The 19,437-nt window shown below is 33.8% G+C and overlaps 1 protein-coding gene across 4 annotated transcripts in view; it reads left to right on the top strand.

Moving 5' to 3' along the window:
• The window catches only part of LOC111142901 (activating transcription factor 2), an 84,212-nt gene that overhangs the window by 46,344 nt on the left and 18,431 nt on the right, over positions 1-19,437 (top strand). For all 4 annotated transcript variants that reach the window (XM_022496290.1, XM_022496287.1, XM_022496293.1 and 1 more), the window contains 4 exons: positions 610-788; positions 1,723-1,837; positions 3,722-3,808; positions 17,463-17,612. In XM_022496290.1, coding sequence (XP_022351998.1) covers positions 610-788; positions 1,723-1,837; positions 3,722-3,808; positions 17,463-17,612 — 531 coding nt within the window. The remainder of the gene's footprint in view (positions 1-609; positions 789-1,722; positions 1,838-3,721; positions 3,809-17,462; positions 17,613-19,437) is intronic.

The following is a 19,437-nucleotide window of genomic DNA, read 5'->3' as shown; positions in this document are numbered from 1 at the left end:
GGATTATTAACAGTTATCTTCTAACTGGAGTTTCTACTTCCATCTCTAATTTTCTATAGATTGCTTTATTTATTTTCATTTATTTATTTTAAAGGTTTTATTTATTTATTTGACAGAGAGATAGTGAGTAGTGGGGGATGGTAGCTACCTGAGATTAGTAAACATTTGTACTGTGTTAAAACTTTTTTAACCATTTCTGTTACTGAATTTGTATCAACCATAAACCCAGTCTCTCTGGACCTGTTTCCTCTTTTTACAGTATAATGATGGAGTAGGACTAGGTAATCTCTCCTAAATTTTAAGCTCTATAATTCCCTGAGACTGAATTATATTTTTACAGAAGTTCTCATGGAATCAGAGCCAAGTTGCCCAGCCTATTTCTGGATTGATAGGAAAACAAGTTGTACTGGGGAGTGGGGGGCACTCTGATGTTTTTAAATTAAAATATTGAACATTGCGTTTGAAACTTTATAGCCACTTCCAAAATTTACTTTGGGGAGGATATTCTGTCGATGCTTTTAGAAGTGTGTTACATTCTGTTCACTCTAAGTTACATGGATTGTCTTATATTTTTAAATCCCACCCTTTCTCTGTCTCATTATTAAATAGGAAATACCATTGGCACAAACTGCACAGCCCACATCGGCTATTGTTCGTCCAGCATCATTACAGGTTCCCAATGTGCTGCTTACAAGTTCTGATTCAAGTGTAATTATTCAGCAAGCAGTACCTTCACCAACCTCAAGTACTGTAATCACCCAGGCACCATCCTCTAACAGGCCAATCGTGTAAGTGATGATTTGGGCCAGTCATTGAACTGTTTATGAATTAAGTTTTTCTTGTCAGAATTTTTCTTCAGGCATTTAATTATTCAAATGTGGTCTTAGTTGTGTGTGTGTGTGTGTGTGTGTGTGTGTGTGTGTGTGTTAATCTGCATGCTTTGAAAAAGTACTGGGTTGGTTTTTTTTTTTTTCCTAATATTGTAGATTAGAAAATAAATATCTGAAATTTAATTTGGCGGGGGAGGGGCAGAGAGAGAGGAAGAGAGAATCTTAAGCAGGCTTCATGTTTAGCATGATGCCTGACGTGAGGTTTGATCTTACAACCCTGAAATCAAGACCTGAACCAAAATCTAAGAGTCATACACTTAACCAACTCAACCACCTAGGCACCCCAACTAAAATTTAATTTTAAAAACAAATCAACATTGAATGTGATTTTAAGGTGGTCTCTTATTTTCCTGCTGTTTCACACAAAATACAAAAATTACTCCATCAGGTGACATTTCTTTCTGTTCTTACACATATCTCTCAAGCTTTTTTTTTTTCTTAAGATTTTACTTTTAAATAATTTCTACACCCAGTGTGGGACTCATACTCATAACTCCATGATCAAGACTGAGCCAGTCAGATGCCCCTCAGGAGCTTCTGATAAAAATTTTTCTCATTAAAAAAAAAAAAAATTTCTCATTTAACATTGGAGATTGTCCCAAGTAAACCCATAACTTTTCCTGTTTTTTTCACTGTTGTTTTTTTCATACTGCTTTATACATTATACATTTAAGATGCAATTAAAAATAGTAAAATTTTACAGTTTGCTTTGCAGTGGCTAGGAAATGTATTTTAAAATGATATGATAATAGGAGTAAAAATACTCTTGTATTTTTCTAGATGACTGATAAGGATTTCTTATCTTTAATTTTCCTTCTTCTGTTTCTCTTAGTCCTGTACCAGGCCCATTTCCTCTTCTATTGCATCTTCCTAATGGACAGACCATGCCTGTTGCTATTCCTGCATCAATTACTAGTTCTAATGTGCATGTTCCAGCTGCAGTCCCAGTAAGTTTGAGATTCAGACTCTTTAAATCTTTTGTTCATACCAAAACTGACATTTGTAATCACAAAATACACCTAGGGCTGCTTGATTGGTTTATGTAACTGAATCCAACAAAAAACTTATTAGTGGTTAGTAGTATTTACTCGTTTTTATAGTAGAATTTACTTACCTCTTTATTAAAGACAAACATAATTGGTTAGAAAATGTTTTTCCATCCTCTAAAAATTTTGTTTTCCTTGTATTATTAATATTAAGAAATTTAATCCTTATTTAATACATTTTAATTTGACTAGATTTGTAGAATCAAATATTAACACAAATTTTTGTCCTTTAGGAAAGTATTTATTCTAGAGTACATGTCCAGTAACTCCATATTTTGATTATTATAGGAATTGTTTTGTGAGCTTTTATGGTCAGGTTGGGTTTACAGCATTCCTTTGCTAGCCCAGGCATCTGAAAATCTAAACACTCTAAAACAGTCCTTCACTTTGCTAATACAAATGTCTCTGAGAAATTGACCATTTTGAAAGATAAATCAAGATGTAAGATCCAAAAGAAAAGTTTCTTGAGGAGCATGTTAAATATATAAATTTTGAAAGTCACAGACAAGTTAAACATCTACTTGTAATACTTAATAAATCAGTGAATATTTAAAAGCACATTCTTTTGATTAATTTAGAAATAAAACCTTTTTTTACTTATTTTTCATAAAACCATTTTATTCAGACCCTTCAAATGTGTCTTCATTGTTCAGGTTTTTATCATTAGGATCACTTATTAAAACATCTAACACAATTTTCCAAAACACGTTATTTTTATTTTCACCTGAGTAATTTCAACATAACACTTCCTGAGTCTATCTTCCTAGAAAATTCACCCAAGCCTTGATACTCATTCATGTAATAAAAAAAGTTTGTTTTTTTTACCTTATTCATAGATATTTCTGATCCATACAATATAATCATTTATTGTATCACTCTTAAAAATTGTTTTTAAAAGTCTGTCTACAATAACTTCCAACAATTTGAGGTTATATCCCCATACAAATTATTAAAATTAATGTGAAATATTTACTTTCTTATTAACACATTCTTCTAAGTAACCTAAGTTTTGAAAATTAGATTGATTGAAGTAATTATAAAATAATGTATCATCTTCAGACAGAACTTTGCTGTTCAAAATGCCTTGAGTGACATTATAAGGACTCAGATATTAGGTGACCACGTCCTCTTTTTTAGGATATTTTTGAAGAGGGAAACATTCTTGCCCTTGTATTTGAGATTATATGATTATCCTGTTAAATGTAAATGTGATGAAAAAAACTGAAATGAAAATGGAGAGATAATTTAGCTATATAATAATTACTCAATGTTAATATTAGGTTTTTTAAAAAATGAAGAAGTCTGTTCCAGACTATTATTTTTAGAGAAATTATTAAAGGTAACTGGGTTCTTTCTTTATCATTATATAGTATATTAATATATCAATGAACCATGATTTATATATTTTAGAAATTACATATATACTTTTTAGAAGAGCAAAATTCATTGTGATGTTATTTGTAAGCCTCATTGTCACAAGTTTTGATGTTTTTTCCTTTCACATCCAAATGGCAGTGTGACAGATCTTTGGGAGATTTGGATCAATTACTTTGAATATTATGAGTCCTATGTAAGAAGAAACCATTTAAACAATTGTGAAAATTAAAGATTAGAGAAGTGTCTCAGAAATTGACAAGTTTTAAAGGATAAATCAGGACAGAAGATCAATAGGGATTTAAGGTTTTCTGGTTCTGAACTCTGAGGGTTTTATAGCCATTGTGCAGATACAGCACAGTCATTTTGAATATATTCTCTAGCAATTATTTTTTAATATGTTTTGCATAGCTTGTTCGACCAGTCACCATGGTGCCTAGTGTTCCAGGAATTCCAGGTCCTTCCTCCCCTCAACCAGTACAGTCAGAAGCAAAAATGGTAAGCAAGATTTTACTTGTTCTGCACATTTCTTGAGCTCTTTTTGAACTGGTTTGTCCATTAAAGCCTGCTTCAGATGTACAATATAGATCACATTTTATAAAATTTTAGAAAGTATCACACTATAGAAGAACTAGGAAATTTGGAGAAGTTTCCATTAGCTAGTGACTAGTTAGTGGTACTTTAAAATTAATGGATGGATTTGGAAGTTAAGTTCTAATTCTTGTCATTGGTTTGTCTGTAGCTTTTTTTTTTTTTTTGGGCTGTAGCTTTTGAAACAAAATCTCCTCCTGGTGGTGGCTAGGAATATTACAGCTGAAACTAGGTGTAATCATCTGAAGGCAGTACAGAGGGTTTTACAGTGACACAAATTAGTTTAACTGTTAATAAGAATTCTGAAATCGTATACAAGTTAGCAAATATTACACATAATGTATAAAGAAAAACTACATTTTTGAGTTGTGTTTTGACACTAAGAAATTAGTGTTGATGGGCGCCTGGGTGGCTCAGTGGGTTAAAGCCTCTGCCTTCGGCTCAAGTCGTAATCCCAGGGTACTAGGATCGAGCCTCACATCAGGCTGTCTTCTCAGCAAGGAGCCTGCCTCCTCCTCCTCTCTGCCTGCTTCTCTGTCTACTTGTGATTTCTGTCTGTCAAATGAATAAATAAAATCTTTAAAAAAAGAAAAGAAATTAGTGTTGTTTAAGGGATGAGCTATAGATTAGGAGACAGGAGACGTGTTTTAATTTTAATCCTAACTCTTCTATTCACTACTCTTAATAAAACCACTTTAACTTTGAGGAGATTCAGTTTCCTTATTTGTAAAATAAAAAGATTAAACTTTTATTTCTAGAGTTTCTCTTAGCCCAGATTCCATAAACCTGCCAAATTCCTTAGTAAAAAAAACCTAAAACTGCTGCCTTTTTTTTTTTTTTTTTTCCTCCTTAATCCATGTAATTCTCCCTTCTATAGCCTCACACACTTCAGGGTTTAACATCAGCTGATGACTGCATCCTTAGAAAAATCAATAGATAGTTATTAGACAGCTGTTATTCAAGTTCAGTCCTAGGCGCTTTATTACCAATATAAATTTGTATAAAAACTATTATATATTGCAAAGCTTTAAGTTTTTTTACCTCTGTTCTCCATTATAGCAAATAATCAATCTAAAATTGGCATGTAATGACTTTAACAATAAAACTTAATACACCATCTGAATGAACAATGGTTGAGGAGTATAAAAATTAGCTGGTTATTGATTGTGGGGAGAGAACTTTTTGAAAACCCAAGACGGAATTTTTTTCACATAACAACATGTTTAGCTCAAAGCTTTGGAAATACTAAGATGAATCCTTTTCAGTTAATAGCAGAAAAGCTTCATTGGGAATGTTTTTTACACTTACTACTTAAACATACTGTACTAGTGAAAAATTAGTTGTACACTGCATCTAAAAATACATCTACATATTCAGTGGATTTTTTTTCCTAACAAATCTGATTTGTTCCTTTTGAATTAAAGAAATACTTTGGGCTGTAAGAAGAGTAGGCCATATTTGTAGAAACTATTAAACTTAATACTTCAGTAATTTTTCCTTTTAGGTCACCAGGAAATTAACAAGAATAAAAGTGTTTTGTGTGCTTTTATATTAGAAAAAAATCAAAGCTATAACTTTAATAAATTTATATATGGAGAACAATCATTGGTTGGAGGCATGGGGAGTCATAGATTGCCCCACTTAAATTTAACAGTCCAATTAAATTTATTATTAGAATTTTGCTAATGTAAAATAACCATATTTAGGTGATTGCCTATTTTAATTGGGGTAGTAAATAAGATTGTCTTGTTTTAATTAAATAAAAAGACTCAGAAATTAGTCTGTTTCCTTTTTTTCTTTAACTTTTCATTATGGGAAATCTCAAACATATACAGAGTAAACAGTTACGGTATAATGAACCCCCATGTACCCATCATCAGCTTCAATTATTAGCAATATAACTGCCATTCTTGTTTTATCTATCCCTCAGACCATTCCCTACCCAATTAAATTATTTTTTAATAGGCCCTTCTTAATGTAAAATTTATATACATTGAAATGAACCAATCTTAACTTCGATATATAAGTGTATTAATGTAACTCACACTGTTCTCATGGTATAGAATGTTAATATCTACCCAGAAAGTTTATTTCCCTCTCCAGTCAGTACACCTTCCCAGCTCTTCTGATCTTTGTCACCAGCAATTGGTTCTAGAATTTCATACAAATGGAATCAATATATATTCTTGAGTCCAGCCAACCATATGTCTGTGAGATTTATCCATGTTGTTGAGTATATCATAATTTGCCTCTTTTTATTGCTGAGTAATACTCCATTGTACAAATTACCACAGTTTCTTTATCCATTCTCTTGTTCGTGGACACCTGAATGGTTTTCAGCATTGAGCTTTGTGAATAAAGATGCTGTGCACATTTTTATAGAACTCTTTTTATGAATGTTTACTTTCAGTTGGTCTATCTACTCAAGAGTAGAATTGCTAAGAAGGTAGTTATACATTTAACTTTGTAAGACACTGCCAGACCCTTTGCCAGAGATAGCATTCTCACAAGCAGAGTATGGGAATTCTAGTTGTTCCCACATTTTTGCCAGCCTTTAGTGTTGTCTGTCATTTTCATTATAGATATTTCTAGGAGTTTGTAGGAATATCTCATAGTTTCAATTGCATTTCTGATTTTGCCAGATGCTTTTTGGTATCTTCTGCTGATTTTTAAAATTGGGTTGTCTCTTATTATTATGTTATAGGAATTCTTTAGATATAATAAATACAAAATTTTTGTTACATGTATCTTACAAATATTTTCTCTTAGTCTGTAGCTTGCCTTTATTTTTTTTATGGTGTATTTGTGCTATCATTGATTGCTACTTTTATCTCCAGTACTTAGTTCCTTCTGGTTAATTGGGTTTAATTTGCCTGTGTTTTTTTGGCAAAAGTGGAAGCTTAGATTATTGATTAAATCTTTTTACCTTTCCCATATATGCATTTAAAGCTACAAATTTCTTTTTGCTCACAAGTTTTGATATGCTAGATTTTCATTATCATTTATCTTCTAATTTCCTTTGTGATTTCTTCTTTCAGCTGTGGGTTACTTAAAAGTATATTATATAATTTCCTAAATATCTGGAGGCTTTCTTTTTATCTTATTGATTTCTATTTTAATGACATTGTGGTTTGGGAACTTACCACCTTTGGTATATTGATTGTCCTGTGTTTCCATTTTCTAATATATCATACTTATTGGACTCTTTTGTGAAAATAGACATTGCCATTCTATCCAGGTAACATGAACTGGTAACAAAATAACAATTGCCTGGAATGCTGAGGGAGTTCTGATTAATTGGGGTTTTTTTTGGTTGTTGTGGTACAGAAATTATTTCACATCTCACCATTGGCTTCGTGTTCGTGTGGGTATGTATTTTTAAATATTTCACACAGGGAGAGCAGGAGGGAGAGGGAGAAACAGGCCCCTCGCTGAGCAGGGAGCCCAGACTCCCCTGAGATCATCACTGAGCCTAAGGCAGGTGCTTAGCCAGCCGAGCCAGCCAGGCACCCTGGTTTTATATTTTTATCAAATATTACTAGTCTGTTTCCCCTATCTTAATAACGTAAAATGAACATTGTTGACTATTGTTAGACTTTTCAGTGCTTACATGTCATCAACTGGGCTCATATCCCAGTGTGTCTATGTAGGTTTCTTAATGACCAGAAAAATGATCACAGGACTTGACTCTTCTCCATCAGTGATAGGACTCCAAATCCATGCTCTCCAAATGAGTGATTCCCAGATCATCTCCCTTAGACTCATGTTACACATTAAATAATTTTTCTGTTTGCCAGTCTGCCATCCATCCCAGTAAAACTTATAATTTCTTCTTTCATGCTTGAGTTGGATTTTGCTTTGTTGTTGTTTTCAACTCTTTAAAAATATTTAAACATCCTCCCCATTTGATTCTTCATCTCTCCTAAGGATTTATTTGACTAATATCATCATAATCTCTTAATGACATACATACTAAATAGTGTAGTAGTGATTCTGCTAAAATGACATGCGGTTCAGAAGATGTTATATACAAACCTAATGGTAACCACAAATCAAAAACCAGTAGTAGATATGCAAAAAAAGAGAGAAAGAAATCCAAGTATATCACTAAAGAAAGCCAACTTACGGTGAGAGAAGAGAGCAAGGGAAGAAAGAAGCGAAAGATCTACAAAAACAAAACAAATGAAAGAATGCCAGGAAATGCATATCGATCAGTTAATATTCTGAATGTAAATGGACTAAATGCTCCAATCAAAGAAATAGGGTGACAGAATGGATTAAAAAACAAGACCAATCTATATGCTGCCTACAAGAGACTCACTTCAGGCCTAAAGACATATGCAGTTTGAAAGGGAGGAGATGCAGAAACATTTATCATGCAAATGGATATGAAAAGAATGCTGGGGTAGCAATACTTCTATCAGACAAAATAGACTTTAAAACAAAGACTATAGCAAGAGATATAGACGTTATATAATCATTAAAGGAATGATTCAACAAGAAGACATAATATTATAAATACTTACGCACCCAGCATAGGAGCACTCAAATACATAAAATGATTAATAACAAATATAAAGGAACTAATTGATAGTAATACAGTGATAGTAGGGAACTCTAACACCCCATTTACATCGATGGACAGATCATCTAAACTAAAAATCAGGAAACTGGCTTTGAATGATACATTGGATCAGATGTTTTAATAGACATACTCAAAATATTCCATCATAAAATAGAACACACATTCTTTTCAAGTGCACTGGAACAGAATAGATCATATATTAGGCTACAAAATATGTCTCAAATTCAAAAATATCAGAGTTACACCATGAGTCTTTTCCAACAATGTAATGAAACTAGGAATCAACCACAAGAAAAAATCAGAAAAGAACACAAATATATTTCTAAACAACAAATGGGTCAACCAACAATCAAAGAGGAAGTTAAAAAAATAAAAAAGTACATGGAGACAAATGAAAATGCAGTGGTCCAAAATCTTTGGGAAGCAGCAAAAGCAGTTCTAAGAGGAAAGTTTATAGCAATATTGGCCTATTAAGAAGCAAAAAAAATCTCGGATAACCTAACCTTACTCCTACAGGTGCTAGAAAACAAAGAACAAACAAAACCCAAACCCAGCAGAAGAAAGGAAAATAAAAAGATTAGAGCTGAAATAAGTGATATAGAAACTATTAAAAAAAAAAAAAAGGTGAATGAGATCAGGAACCGGTTCTTTGAAAAGATCAACAAAGTTGATAAATCTGTAGCCAGACTCATCAAAAAGGGAAGGGGGAGACTCAAAATCAGGAACAAAAGAGAAATAACAACTGACACCACAGAAATACAAAGGATTGTAAGAACATGAAAAATTATTTGTCAACAAACTGGGCAGCCTAGAAGAAATGGATAAATTCCTAGAAACATAACTTCCCAAAAATCAGAAAGCAACAGAAAATTTGAACAGACTGATTACCAGCAATGAAATTGAATCAGTAATCAAATAACTCCCAACAAACAAAAGTCAGGACCACACAGCTTCACAGATGAGTTTTACCAAACATTTAAAGAAGAGTTAAAACCTTTTCTTCTCAAACTTCTCCAAAAAATAAAAGAGGAAGGAAAACTTCCAAATTCATTCTAGGAGGCCAGTATCACACAGCTACCAAAACCAGGTAAAGACACCACACACACACACATACGCAAAAGAGAACTACAGGCTGATATCTCTAATAAGCATAAACATAAAAATCCTCAACAAAATGTTAGCAAATCAAATTCAGTAATACATTAAAAAAAAATCAGTCACTGTGATCAAGTGGGATTTATTCCAGGGATGCAAGGGTGGTTTAACGTTTGCAGATCATTCAGCTTGATACATCACATCAATAAAAGAAAGGATAAAAGCCATATGATCATTTCAACAGATGCAGAAAAAGCATATACAAAGGACCACATCGATTTGTGATAAAAACCCTCAACAAAGTAGGCTTAGAGGGAACATACCTTAACATAATACAGTTCTTATATGAAAAATCCACAGCTAACATCATAATGGTGAAAAACAGGGAGGTTTTCCTCTGAGGTCAGGAACAGGACAAGTTTTATTCAACACAGTACTAGAAGTCCTAATCACAGCAGTCAAACAAGAGGAAGAAATAAAAGACATCCAAATTAGTAAGAAAGTAAAACTTTTCACTCTTCGTAGATGACATGATGCTATATATAAAAAACCCTAAAGACTCCACCAAAAAACTACTGTAACCAGTGAATGAATTCAGTGGGTTCACAGGATACAAAATCAATGTACAGAAATCCATTGCATTTCTATATACTAATAATGAAGAAGCAGAAAGAGAAAATTAAAAAAAAAAATCCCATTTACAATTACTCCAAAAATAATAAAATACCAAGGAATAAATTTAGCCAAAGTGGTGAAGACCTGTACTCTGAAAACTACAAAGCACTGAAGAAATTGAAGATGGTGCAAACAAACAGAAAGACATTCCATGCTCATGCAATGATTGGAAAAACAATTACAGTTAAAATGTCTATACTGCCCAAAGCAATATGCAGATTTAATTCAATCCCTGTCAAAATACCAGCAACATTTTTCATGGAACTACAACAAAACAATCTTAAAATTTGTATGGAGCCACAAAAGACCCCAGTAGCCAAAGCAGTTCGTTTGTTTGTTTTAAAGATTGTATTTATTGGGACGCCTGGGTGGCTCAGTTGGTTAAGCAGCTGCCTTCGGCTCAGGTCATGATCCCAGCATCCTGGGATTGAGTCCCACATCGGGCTCCTTGCTCATCAGGGAGCCTGCTTCTCCCTCTGCCTTTGCCTGCCATTCTGTCTGCCTGTGCTTGCTCTCTCTCCCTCTCTCTCTCTGACAAATAAATAAATAAAATCTTTAAAAAAAAAAAGATTGTATTTATTTACTTGAGAGAGAGCATGAGAGGGGAGAGGGTCAGGGGGAGAAACAGACTCCCTGCTGAGCAGGGAGCCCGATGCGAGACTCAATCCCAGGACTCCAGGATCATGACCTGAACTGCAGGCAGTCACTAAACCAACTGAGCCACCCAGGTGCCCCAAAGCAGTTAAAAAAAAAAAAAAAAAAAAAAAAAAAAAAAATAAATATATAAATATATATATATATATATATATATATATATATATATATAAAATGTATTTATTTGTCAGAGAAAGAGAGTACACAAGCAGGGGGAACAACAGGCAGAGGGAAAAGCAGGCTTCCCACTGAGCAGGGAGCCCAACTGAACCACCAAGGCATCCTGCCAAAGCAGTTTTTAAAAAGAATAAATCTGAAGGTGGCGTAATTCCAGACTTGAAGTTATATAACAAAGCTATAGTAATCAGAAAGTGTGGTACTGGCACAGAAATAGGTAAACAGATCAATGGAACAGAATGGAGAGCCCAGAAATAAACCCACAGTTATATGGTCAATTAATCTTCAACAAAGGAGACAAGAATATGTATTGGGGAGAAGTCTCTTCGACAAATGATACTGGCAAAACTGGACCAGTTTCTTTCATCATACATAAAAATAATCTCAAAATGGATTAAGGTCCTCAATGTGAGAGTTGAAGCCATAAAAATCCTAGAAGAGAGCACAGGCAGTGATTTCTAGGACATTAACTGTAAGGACATCTTTCTAAAGTTTTCTGAGGCTAGAGAAAACAAAAGCAAAAGTAAACTATTGGAACTACATCAAAATTAAACCTTCTGCACACCAAAGAAAACCAACAAAACAAAAAGCCTACTGATAGGGAGAAAATATTTGCAAGTGACAGATCTGATAAAGGCTTGGCATCCAAAATATATCAAGAACCTACACAACACCAAAAAAAGACAAATAATCAATAATCCAGCTTAAAAATGGGCAGAAGACGTGAACAGATATTTCTCTGAAGAAGACATGGCCAAGAGACACATGAAAAGATACTCAATGTCACTCATCATCAGGGAAATGCAAATCAAAACCAAAACAAGATACCACCTTACACCTGTCAGAAGGTCTAAAATCCAAAACTCAAGAAACAAGTTGGCAAGAATGTAGGGAAAAGGGCAACCCCATGCATTGTTGGCAGGAATGCAAGCTGGGGCAGCTACTGTAGAAGCCAGTATGGAGGTTCCTCAAAAAATTAAAAATAGTACTACCCTTTGATCCAGTAGTCTCACTACTGAGCATTTACCCAAAAAAATACAGAAACCCTAATTGAAAGGGATATATGCACCCCTTTGTTTATTGCAGCATTATTGTTACAAGAGCCAAATTTTGGAAGCAGCCTAAGTACCCATTAGTAGATGAATGGATAAAGAAATGGTATGTATATACAATGGAATATTACTCAGCCATAAAAAGAATGAAATCTTACCTTTCCCAACAGTATGAAAGATCTAGAGGATATAATGCTAAGCAATATAAGACAGAGAAAGACAAACACCGTATGATTTCACTCGTATGTGGAATTTAAGAAACAAAACAAATGAATAAAGATAAAGGACAAACCCAAAAACAGATTCTTAACTACAAAGAACAAACTAATGGTTACCAGTGAGAAGGGGCAGAGGGTGAAATAGGTGAAGGCTATTGAGAGTACACTTATCTAGATGAACATGGAGCAAAAATGGAATTGTTGAATCACTGTATTGTACACCTTAAATGAATATATTACTGTCTGTTAACTACACTGGAATTAAAATTAAATACAGTGGATGATACATTAAAAAATAAGTCATGTAGGAGAAATGGCATTAGAACACAAGAATGACTAGCACACTATAGCCGAAGAGAAACTTATTTGTATCCTAAGATAACCAGGGATACTTTTATGAGACCCTGATTTTCAGATGTCTAGTGCTTATAGGTAGACAAATATGCATTGTTTGTGTCTACTATAGATATTGAAATGGGTCCTTTTATTGCTAAAGAAATTTCTTCAGAGCAGGCTTTTTTGGTTAGAACTTTTAAGTCTTTGGAAAAGTGGGAATGTGGTAAGAAAAAGAAGTATAGGTGAGGATCCATGAGTACAAGATTATGTAGTATTTTTTAATACGACAGAAAAATTCCTAGCATCTACTGTCTTCCAAAGAATTGCCGTGGACCTCACCAAATTTAGGTTTAGGGGTTTTGTCATTAAGCATGTAAACAATAGATAGTTTCCATCTGTGTTACTCTTGTAATGTAACAACTTTCTTATGTAATATTTGTAATCAAAAAGCAACTTGTCTGAATAAGAAAATATTAACCATCTAGGAGTTTTGTTAAGATTTAATAAAGTATTTTGGTAGCATTCTCCACAGTCGTTCCTTTAAGTCTTGTGTGACAAACTGAGAAATACCTTTGCACACAGTTGGTAGCCAGTAGGTTTTCTGCAGGGGGTTTCTACTGAGAGCTGACAGAGGGCATCTTGGCAACTGTTCAGAAACCTACATTAACTTAGTTGGGCCCTGCATGGAACCTCATGTTCAGCAGAATTCTTCTGACCTGCCTCTGCATGCCAAGCTAATCAGCAAACACCTAATGAGCCCACTCCAAAGAAACAGACTCTCTCACAACCTACTTCATTTTCATATGTTCTCTGGGGGTGGGGAGACAAGGCTTCATGAGGACTGATGATGCTGCAAAGACCACAATAATGATAATTAACTTGCTGAATTTAGAAGATTATGCTGTTAATTAGTTGCAAAATAAAGATAAGTAATAGAGCAGCAGATGGTAGGATAACACCCAGGAGAAGGAGGGTTATTACTCTGATGAGCTTTTGTGGCACATATGAAATATGGATCTGACTTTTTCATAAATTGTTTCTAGAGAACATTATGTTTTTTCTTTAAACTATGATGGAGTAGTTTGTTCCTACTAAGTTCTGACAGATGTGATAAAATTTGCTTTCAGGAGTGTGAAATATAACCTAGAGTTTGAATAGCAAATTATTTTTAGCAGATTACTTCTTAAAATGAGGAAGTAGTATCGGTCAGCACAACGAACTATTCATTCTCTGACACAGTTTATATCTAAGAAAAAAGTTTTCAATGTAGTAGTTGAATTTTACGTTGCTAAAGTTAATTCCAAACATTAAAACATTAGTCTGCTTAGAAATATAGTAATAAAGATATTTTAGTTTTCTTTCCAATAATGTCTGTAGTTTAAAATTAAAATTATGCTTAAGCTTTATTGTATGTATTGGGAATACAGACATTTTGGATCTCAATCTTTTCATTATATTAAATTTCTGTATGGAGAGAAATATCTTATTGACTGCTGATATACTTAGAATACTTCATATAGGCAAAAGCTTTAGTTTGGGAAAACTTCGAAGATGTGTTCAATGAATTAGGAGTTAGCAGAATGTCTGATCCTTGCTCTGCTTCTAACTTACTCTCTGATTCTGGGAAGTAACTTCATTCACTCTTTGGACCTTAGTTTGTCAGTCTGGAAGCTGCTGATTGGACTAATTGATCATCAGTGTATCTTCTAGTTTCAGAATTCTGTTGGAAAAAAATATCCATGGTATTTATATATGTTTTCATTGATATTTTTGAACCACACTATTTGTTGTTCTTTAAACTGTCTCTGACAAATATATATGGGTGGATGTAGATACCCTTTTATTATAAAATTTATATGAATCCTCATATTTAGTGACATCTTTTTTTCACCTAACCCATTCTTAATTTTTTAGTGTATGTCTATTTTTTTTTTTTACTGCTTTTTAAAATACATATATATGTGCAGTTCAGAACAGGGTAAATTAACCCTTGAAAATCTTTTTCTTAAATTTTGTACCCAGTGGCACACTTTCTAAGTCAGACCCATTGTAATCAATGTAACAGCATGGAGCAAACATTAGAGCTTCCTCACAGGGTGAGTACTGTATACACTAGGGCAGTCAAGAGAGGATAATGAATGAATACTGATGCTGCTTTTTAAGTGCTCTATAAGGTAGTAACTTGCCCTACTAAAGATTATTCAAGAGAGTGATGTTTATGTACTTCAGACTCCCCTATGTGCAGTTACTATATTTCATTAATTCTAAGAGTTAAGCTCTTCACTATAAAACTTTAAATGCTCTTCAGTTCTGTGTTTTCTACCTAAGGACTTAAAAATGTTTTATCAACACATAATTTACTAAGCTTCACATCTCAACTGCTACTTATATTTATGCACATTTTATATCCAGAAGTGAAAGCCCTGTAACCTAACACTAGACTGGATGCTGTTTACTGTATTTTGATGTGTAACATGCTGTTTTTAAAAGATTTAATTATGCAGACTGACCACCTCCCCTGATTTTCCTCCTTTGTTCTGCTTATAATGATCTGCACTTTCAAACTCTATTTTGAGTTCTTTGACCACTTTGCCTAAGTAGTAGTTCTGGTTGCAGCCAACTACTCCTTTAATCCATTATCTAACTTTAGTTTAATCCACACATGTCCATATTATCCTATCAGTTATAAGTGTCTCAATTTCCTGCGTCTTAGCTATTTCTGTGACCTTGGGCAAATGATCTCTGGTTTCCTAATCTCTAAAGTAGGGGCACTGTCCTAGTAGAAACTCATTGAAAAAATACTGATAACAAGGATGAATTTCAAGTGCATTATGCTAAAAGGAAGAAGCCAAATTCAAAAGGCTGTTAACATTGTATAATTCCATTTATATGACATTTTAGAAAAGGCAAAACTTCGGGGATCAGAAAACAGATTAGTGGTTTCTAGGGGCTGGGGCGGGGCTGAGAGGAGAGAAGTATAAGGGAATTCGAGGGAATAGTAGCACTGTTCTGTATCCTGATTGTAGGGTGGTTACACAACACAATGCACTTGTTAAAACTCTAGAGCTTTGCACAAAAAAGACTTCTTACTTATATGTAACTTATACCTCAGTAAATTTTTTTTTTAATATTTTATTATTTGAGAGAGCAGGAACACGTGGGGGTGGGGAGGGCAGGCTCCCCGCTGAGCAGGGAGCCCAGTGCAGGTCCTCTGTACCAGGATTCTGGAATCATGACCTGAGCTGAAAGCAGACACTTAACTGACTGAGCCACCCAGGCATCCCAATAAACTTGTTTTTTAAACTACTGACTGACTTGTTTTTAAAATGATACCCAGAATCTACAATGAATAGCAGTAGAGAGAAAATGTCCAGTAATACTGCCTTGGGAAATGTTAGTGACCTTTTCATGTATGCTTTAGTTTTTCAGGGGTCTGGATCACTTAAAGATGGTAAGGAGATATACATAAATGAAATCAAAGAAATTACAAATTTGGGGATAGTTGTACAATTTTCTAAGTTGTTCTTAGTTGAAGTAAGTGAAAGCAGTTGTACTAATGTCATCTGGGGGCCTCTTTCAGAAGCTCTTCTCTCTTTCCTACCTGTATCAAATTTTGTGATGAAACTTTATTTTGGGCTTAAGGACTACATCTCATTTATTAAGAACAATATCAGCAATAATAGTCCCAGGTCTTTCAGGTCCCTTTCATTTCTAAGATATTACAGTATGATTATCTTATGCTGATTATTACATGTTTATATATTTTTTAACAATAAAACTACCCCAAATATCACTTGTGCCATTTTCGCCAAAGAATCCAATTTCTGTCAGTTAACAAATACCTGTGTTGCTCAGTTATGTAGCAAATCAGTTTATCAGTTGCTTAAAAGTGGTGCAGAGAAAGATAAGGCAATCTCTGTTCTTGAAAGAACTTACTAACTCAAAATCTTACCTCCCCTCACCCCCCCCCAAAAAAAAAACTTAACTTGAGGAGATAAGTTATTCACATATACCTTTTTGCTAGTAGAATAATAAGCTTTATGCAAATTGCATCTTTATTAAGAGATAGCCCATAAATGTTTAGGGCCTCCTCCTAACACTAGGTTATTCATACTCTGACAGTAGATCAGGAACAATTCAGTTAACTGGCAAATGGAACATAGTAGAGGGGGTAGACTTGGAACTAAATCTTCTTACTGGAGATAGGGAACACATAACGAAGGCAAACCTAACTGTAGGTCCTAGGAGGAGGTTCAGTCTGACAGTTAATATAGTGGCCTAAAAAAAATGCAACATCAGGTTGTTGACCAAACAGGCACTGACATAAGACTATCAAGCAGAGATCAGTTGGGCGCAAATTTGGAAGAGGTTTAGGTTTAAGATGTAGGCGGAGCCTGGGAAGATGAGATATAAGAATGAAGTAGGAGAAAATTGGTGAAAGTGTACGTAATTAACTTGTGTGCTTATTTTAGTTGAGCAGAGCTAAATATTTTCAGTCAACAGTGTTTTTATTTTTCACTCTTTTCTCGAAATTTATTAGGAAACAGCAAAGTGTAATATCCTCTAGTAGTGCCAGACAGACTCAGGAAAGCTTCTCAAAGTGTTTATCTTACTATTTGTAATGGTAAAACTAATTTTAAAGCCAATTATGTTCTTGCATTCCTTAACAAATATTTTGTTGTTGTTGTTGTTAACCAAAGAATATGTTGGAAGTTGGAATTGAGTGGAAAGCAGCGAACTTTTTTTTTTAATTGGTGTTTGCATTTCAGAGATTAAAAGCTGCTTTGACCCAGCAACATCCTCCAGTTACCAATGGTGATACTGTCAAAGGTCATGGTAGCGGATTGGTTAGAACTCAGTCAGAGGAATCAAGACCACAGTCATTACAACAGCCAGCTACATCCACTACAGAAACTCCGGTATGTGTGTTGTTTTTATCATTAGTACTTTATCATCCTTTAAGAAACAAATAAAGTGTAATTTAAATGACCATTATATATACTTTGAAAAAAATTATTTCTGGTCATAATTCAAAAATATACCAGAAACCTTGGGAAAAGGTAGTTTAGTATAAAAGTATTGATACCCCAAAATAAATAAGTAAATAAATAAGATAGGCAGTTGTTACTGATCAGGACACCATGTAAATGCTTCTGTGGGTGTCTGTGTTTCTTGGCCTGACATGGCATAAATATCCATCGATACTTTTTAAATCATTTTTTTGTTGATTGTATTCAGCAAATAATGTGTGCATGTGTATGTGTTTATTACATTACTAACATAAATGATTCTTGGATTAAAATCTGAGAAAGATTGCCAAAGGAGCAGATATATATGCCTTATGGAAACTGTTTATGCTGGAGGTCCTTTTCATTTATTTCCAGTTTATGACTGCATATTAGATGGCTGATATGTCTGTTATGTCTATAGTGCATCTCTACATGGAATGATTACTGTATTTCTGCTAAATGTTTTAGAACTCTAGAACTTTTAAGATAAAAGGTACTTAAAGATACTTAATACTAGCATTGGCATTAAAAAGCAAAACTTTGCAATTAAAGAAACAGGTAAATGGCAAGTTTTAGGTTGCCTCATAATTGTAACTTTTTAGATAATTGTATTTTATCTTCACAAAACTTAGAATAAAGTGGAATGTAGGTGCGCCTGGATGGCTTAGTTGTTAGGTGTCTGCCTTTGGCCCAGGTCATGATCCCAGGAGTCCCACATCGGGCTCCCTGCTCAGCGGGGAAGCCGGCTTCTCCCTCTCCCACTCTCCTGCTTATGTTCCCTCTCTCACTGTGTCTCTCTGTCAAATAAATAAATAAAATCTTTAAAGAAATAAATAATAAAGTGGAATGTAGTTGTGGTAGTCATCCATTAAACAACTTGGAGCAAGAGAGAAGGAAAATAAGTGTGTATGTTTTAATGTCATAATTCAGAGATTAGCAAACTGACTCAGGGCCCAAATCAGGCCATGGGTGTTTTTTCGTATGGTCTGCGAGCTATGTGTGGTTTTTATATCTTTAAAATTTATTTAAAAGAAATGAATATATTATTTACTTACAGTAACTAAAGTTTACCTGGATCTAATTTTTATTTATATCCTTGTATTGGATGGGAGCTTCTTGAAGGCGGGACTTTATCTGTTTGTTTACTGTTGTATCACTACTTTCTAGGTACTCCCTGTGTTCTTTTTAATAATGAGGAATGAATGAGTCAGTGGAAAGAGGGAGAGGAGGAAGAATACATGTTTTTTAAGTGGCCCTAAATTCTTGTTAGGTGTAAAAATATACAAACATAACTGTGTTAGTTTTGCTTATAATACTTGTGATTAATATTTGTGTAATAACTGAGTTGTCAATTAAAAAAAAAGAAAACCTGTTCTTTCCTATTCAGCCAAATGAGTAAAAGAAAAAAAAACTGCTATTATCAATAAGTTAAGAGGATGAAGAAAAGAGAATATTTCAAGGTTGCCATTCTTGAAGCAAGCCATAGAAATATTTTTCTAAAAGATTAACTTACAATTATGTATGTAAAAGAAATGATCTAATTTAATAATTAATCTTTATTACAATTAAAATACAGTATAAATTAAATTGCCCTGAGAATTTTTAATCCTAGTTATTTGGAAAAGGAATTAAATGATAACGTATGTTTTTTGGAGTTTGTAGAGTGAGAAGTAGTTTGGTGATTTCTCTGTGGAACTTGCATTGAGCTTATATATAAGACTTTTGTGTATTATGT

The sequence above is a fragment of the Enhydra lutris genome, unplaced genomic scaffold (assembly GCF_002288905.1).
Source record: "Enhydra lutris kenyoni isolate GAN:26980312 unplaced genomic scaffold, ASM228890v2 scaffoldscaffold1, whole genome shotgun sequence".
NCBI lineage: Eukaryota > Metazoa > Chordata > Mammalia > Carnivora > Mustelidae > Enhydra > Enhydra lutris.
This window is presented reverse-complemented; position numbering and strand designations above follow the sequence as displayed.